Here is a 5,189-nt window from a genome sequence, read left to right on the forward strand (position 1 = left end):
CGAATTGTCTACTTTTAAGGCAAATATAAATGTATTTGCTCAAATATCTAAATTATGTGGAAAAGACTAATTTAAACAAAGTTTGACTATGATTTAGCATTGCTAATGTGTGTTTGTGGTGTACATTTTCAAGTAAACAAAATGTACGTGAACAATATATGGAGGCACGAGATGGATCAAATTAGGGGGTTTTGTTTTATTCGTATACGGACCGAAACTTACTTAGTGATTGCTCTGTTCCGTTTTAAATGGCTCGAAGCGGTTGGTTTAAAAAGATTTTGAACCGAACAGGTTCACATTTACATGTCTATGTCACGATACAATAAAAAGTTGTCAAAGATATTGATAATAGCTAGCCAGATGATGCATGTTATGCTATTCAATGATTGAAAAGCCAATATCGGTTGTTATGTTAGTTTTGATTCAATGATTGAAAAGCCAATATTGGTCCTGCCTGAAGATTGTCAAAAGATTATAATGTGCAATATATTCTGATTATCTTTTGAAGATACAGACATGTAAAGTTGTTGCATAATTTTCGAAAAAGAAACAAGAAAAATAAATAGGGGATAATTCTCATAGAAATTGATATATAACTGAATAAACAAACCATAACAAAAGTGTTTCGTTTAAAGGGATATCTAAATTTGACAGATATTTTATAGAGTAAACTTCGTTTTTCTTCTGTGCTTTGGTCAAAATTTTCTTTTTACTCTAATTTTTTGTTTTTAACTAAAACATGGTTTGTATTTTCTTTTTTTCCCTTCTTTTGTCATTTCAGTTCACATGAATAACCCTGTCTAGTTTTTATAGTTAAATTTTACGAACGGACCCCCGCAAAGAACAAAAACAACTTTTAACTCTATTTCAAAATTTCCAAAATGACAAAACTGGAATTATATGAAATTAAATACATAAGTAGTCACGCCATTATATATGTCACTCAATGATGTACACGGTTTAGGCTAAAACAAATAAACACTTACATTTTTTAGTCATTTTAACGTACAATCATAGCTAACGACTCCATATAAACATATTACGTCATAATTTGATACATATCACATTAAAAAATGAATATTAAAATTTTTATGACCACAACAAGGGTTAGACAACTCATCAAGGTTCTATCTTTTTTCATTCAAACCCAAAACTAAAGATAAATACATAATTAAACGTTAGGATTCAATAAATCCTGTCATCCTAAGAACTGAATTCCTAACCTCACTCAAATCTCTTCCTTTCAAAGTCCTCCCATTCCCCGAGCAAAGCGAAAACGCCGCTTTTCCAGCGCTCCGACGATCCAAAATCATGTGTGGTGGCACCATCTCTTCTTCTCTTGCATCATTTTCCTCAAATGAACTCTTCTTATTATGCGTTTTCTTGTTGTTTTTCTTCTCTACTATTGGATGCCGGTAGGCAGTTTCCGGGAAGAGAATATCGGAATCTTGGAACTCCTCCGTCATTGAAATGGGATTGATTAATATAAGGGTTTTGGTTTAGAAAATGGAATTTGGAAGAAGGGTGGCAAATGGTTGGAATTTATAGATGACTATTGAGTCGTGTGGGATGTACTTTCATATACTCAGCATGACGTCTTAACTATTTGTTATAAATATATTAAACATAAGAAACATTTGTGTCTAAAAGTTTATAAACATATATGGTTGTGGATTTTTCTTCATGTATGAGCAATACTACTTTTTATTTTAAAAAGTACAAATAATTGGGTATACAAAGAACTAAGTGTCAATTTAGATGTTAAATCATCAAACCCCAAATGACCAATAGTAGTTTTACTTGTATTTAAACATTTACACTAAGACATTGTAACACACTGTTTGGTAATCTCTGCACCAGTAAGTGTTAAATCAATAAGATGTCCGAATAGTTAACATACTGTGAGCCAGTAAGTGTTGAGTATGTCGATACGGTATTAATTGGTGATGGGTTGAGGATGTGACATGTGAGTGGAAAACTAAGAGTTTTGAACATATGTGAAAGGACAAAGTGGTTAAATTTTCATTCAACATCATTTTAAAGTTTAATGGTTAAAAGGTTTGTTAACCGATACAAAGGTGTCAATCTGATGAACAAAACACATCTAATGCTGGTTGATTCAGAGGTAATCTTTTAATGGAATTATTAAGAGACTATCTAACAACTGTTAAGTCGTATACATTTAAAATTGAGTAATTATAATACATTTTTGTTTAACCAATTTATCAAAGTGTTACAGATGCATTGATAGATAAGGTAATAAATATTAATAATAAGTTGTAAATGCCATAATCAAATTGATGGTTTGTAAGAATTAGATTAAACGGGTTGGTGGACCGGTCTCTGTAAGTAAATAGGTTGACAGATCAACTTTTTAATCAAACAGCTAAATAGTTCAAGTTGTTATTTTCGTGTTGTGTATCATGTTTTGTTATGTCGAAAATCCTATAAAGATTGTACAAGTATTGTTTGTATTGTCTTCAAATACGATAATTTAAATACAGTTTTGTAAAAAAAAAGTATGTTTTGTTGGTAGTGATAGCGTATACATAAGTACATAACATGAGAAATAAAATGTTTTTACATCAACTACCACCAACAAAAGGACAATACAATTAAATTTTTTTTTTTCTAAATATAACGACATAATAAGAACATGATGTAGAAATTGATTATTCAAACGTACAGAATAAAAATTACACGGACATTAAGAAAACACTTAGAAATGGCTACTATTCAACTAATAAAATCCTAACCCCAGAACCTCAAAACCGATCTCGAGGATCTAAAATCACAATCGCAATGAAGTCTAGTCAAAAACCGATATGCTGGCAATGAAGCCACGGCAAAAATCACGATGATTTGAAAATTTTAAATTTAAGAAACAGAGTAAACTATGGTTTTCGTCCCTGTGATTTGTCCAAATTTGTGGTTTTAGTCCAATAGTTTCAAATTTACGATTTTCGTTCTTGTGGTTTCATTTCACTTGCAATTAAACCCGACGCCGTTAAACCCATCAGCGTGCCCTCACGCAAGGGGCATTTTTGTCCCCTTTTTTTCTCAAATACACCCCAGGCTCTCATGTGAGGGGGCTTGCGAATTAAAATTGTGGTTCATTTGAGGAGAAAAGGCCAAAACTGCCCCTCACGTGAACGACCAGACTTAACAGGGTTAGCGTGATCAGGTTTAATTGCAAGCGAAATGAAACTACATGGACGAAAATCACAAATTTGAAACTATTGGACTAAAACCGCAGTTTTGAACAAACCACAGGGACGAAAACCGCAGTTTACTCTAAGAAACAATATAGTAATGTTGTTTTACATGTCAAAGACAGTAATCCTGATATTTCTTCGTTTATATTTCTCTCAATGATAGACAATCTAATCTACTTGTGTAGTCATGGCAACCATGAAACTAGTCCTCACCATACTATATGTGGAAGTAGATTTCATATTAAACTTATCTCTCGCCATATTGCGCAATACACATCAGCTTCCCATCTCGAAATTAATATGATACTCATTTTGAAGGTGCCTCATACTCATACATTTAATAAAATCGATATGACTACACGGATATTTCCCAGGGCTCAACGGGCAGTAGAAACTACCAAGCTTGCCGGAGTACATAGGGGCAGAGGGAATTTCCGGTAGAATGGTGAAATGCATAGAGATTGAAAAAAAACAAAAACAAATGAAAAAACTCTGTTGGCTGACACCGATACTGACAGATGAGAGCCATGTGAGCTAATGGGATTAGATATCCCTAGTAGTTCTAGCCGCAAACGATGGATACTAGGCGTTATGTGATGCATCTTGCCTTAATTTTACAACTAAAATGCTATTCAACATCTTTGGTCAGTGTCATCTTTATTTTATGACAGAATTATAGAAATTATCATTTATGTTTACACCTAATTTCATTGGTTGCCCTTTATCTTTTAATTTTACTTGTTTTATACTTTACGTTTTCAAATCTAACACCTTTAGTCATTTGGCCCTAACCTTGGTTTAAAAAAGCGCGCTTAAGGCAAGGTGAGGCGAGAAGCGACCCAAGGCGAAAACCTCAACGCTTTTGCCTACCCAAGGCGAAGCCTGTTAAAAAAGCGAACGCTTTTTGAGCTTTTGTGCAAGGCGAAAAAGCGAGGAGGCGAAGACTTTATGCACAAAAAGCGACCAGTTAACCCATTTTCAACCTAACCTTTATAATTGGTCATTTCTAAACTTTTCACATTTGACGATAAACTTTTGAAAGTTGAAACACTTTTGAGTAGTGTTCTTTTGGAAACACTTATGAGTAATTTGGAACTCGATAACTTGTTTTTATGTTACTTTGATATTTTGGGCGAGTAATGTGGTACTCGAAAAATTGTACTACACTACGTTTGGAATTTTGGGATATATATATGTTGATGTTTTAGACGTTTAATATATATTATAATGTCGTTTGTCTATAATATGTGGCTTATTGATGTGCTAAAAGTAGTTATAAATTTATTAACTAAAATTACGCTAATCTAGACACAAAGTAATAATTCTAGACTCTTAACTTAACTAAAACTACTAACCGGCAAGTGAACCGGTCGACTCTGGTACAGCTAAGTAAGTCCGGATATCGAACCCACGAGACTCTTTTAATTACGTAAACTAGCTAGTTAGACTTAACTACAGATACAACTATTTATTTATTGTATCTTAAGGGGGATTTACTAAAAACTAAATTTAAACTAATATTAAATTAATCACTAAGACTTAAAGACGACTTAAACATAGACTTAATTCAAATGATGACAAACAACCACCTAGGCTAGAATCCCTAATGTATCAATTATCAAATAGTTGGAAAATGCTAAGTTATGGAACTGGGATCTTAAATTATTCATTTAAAGAAAACCCAAAAAGAACCCCTGACCCTTCTCAAGAAGACACCTATGGATTTCTATTAAGTTCTTAAAAACACCAGTTTAATTAGACTCGCTTACGGTCGCTAATTATTTTATGACAAGTACCTCTATAAGAAATCCTACCTTACAGCGCGAAAATCAAAGGTAGTTTAAAGTATTCACTCGACTAGATAAATAAGGCTGAAAAATCAAACATAGACGGACTCCTTACGAAGAACTAAATCTAGCAATCTTAAATAACCAAGACTTATCATATAATCTATCACCTCTCAGCTATTTAGAT

General features: G+C 32.9%; 1 protein-coding gene across 1 annotated transcript; it reads right to left on the bottom strand.

Annotated features, from left to right (window-relative positions):
* Positions 1 to 1,178: 1,178 nt before the first annotated feature.
* LOC143610316 (protein S40-1-like) lies at positions 1,179 to 1,466 on the bottom strand. The gene has a single exon (XM_077084830.1). The coding sequence runs from the start codon at positions 1,464 to 1,466 to the stop codon at positions 1,179 to 1,181; it is 288 nt and encodes a 95-aa protein (XP_076940945.1).
* Between the last annotated feature and the right edge of the window lie 3,723 nt (positions 1,467 to 5,189).

This window comes from Bidens hawaiensis, unplaced genomic scaffold (genome assembly GCF_021521415.1).
Source record: "Bidens hawaiensis isolate Kalapana, Puna unplaced genomic scaffold, B.hawaiensis_p1.1 tig00002186_1, whole genome shotgun sequence".
NCBI classification, from domain to species: Eukaryota; Viridiplantae; Streptophyta; class Magnoliopsida; order Asterales; family Asteraceae; genus Bidens; species Bidens hawaiensis.

Excerpts from the sequence above, each read along its gene's own strand:
- LOC143610316 (XM_077084830.1), bottom strand. The coding sequence starts at position 1,466 with ATGACGGAGGAGTTCCAAGATTCCGATATTCTCTTCCCGGAAACTGCC.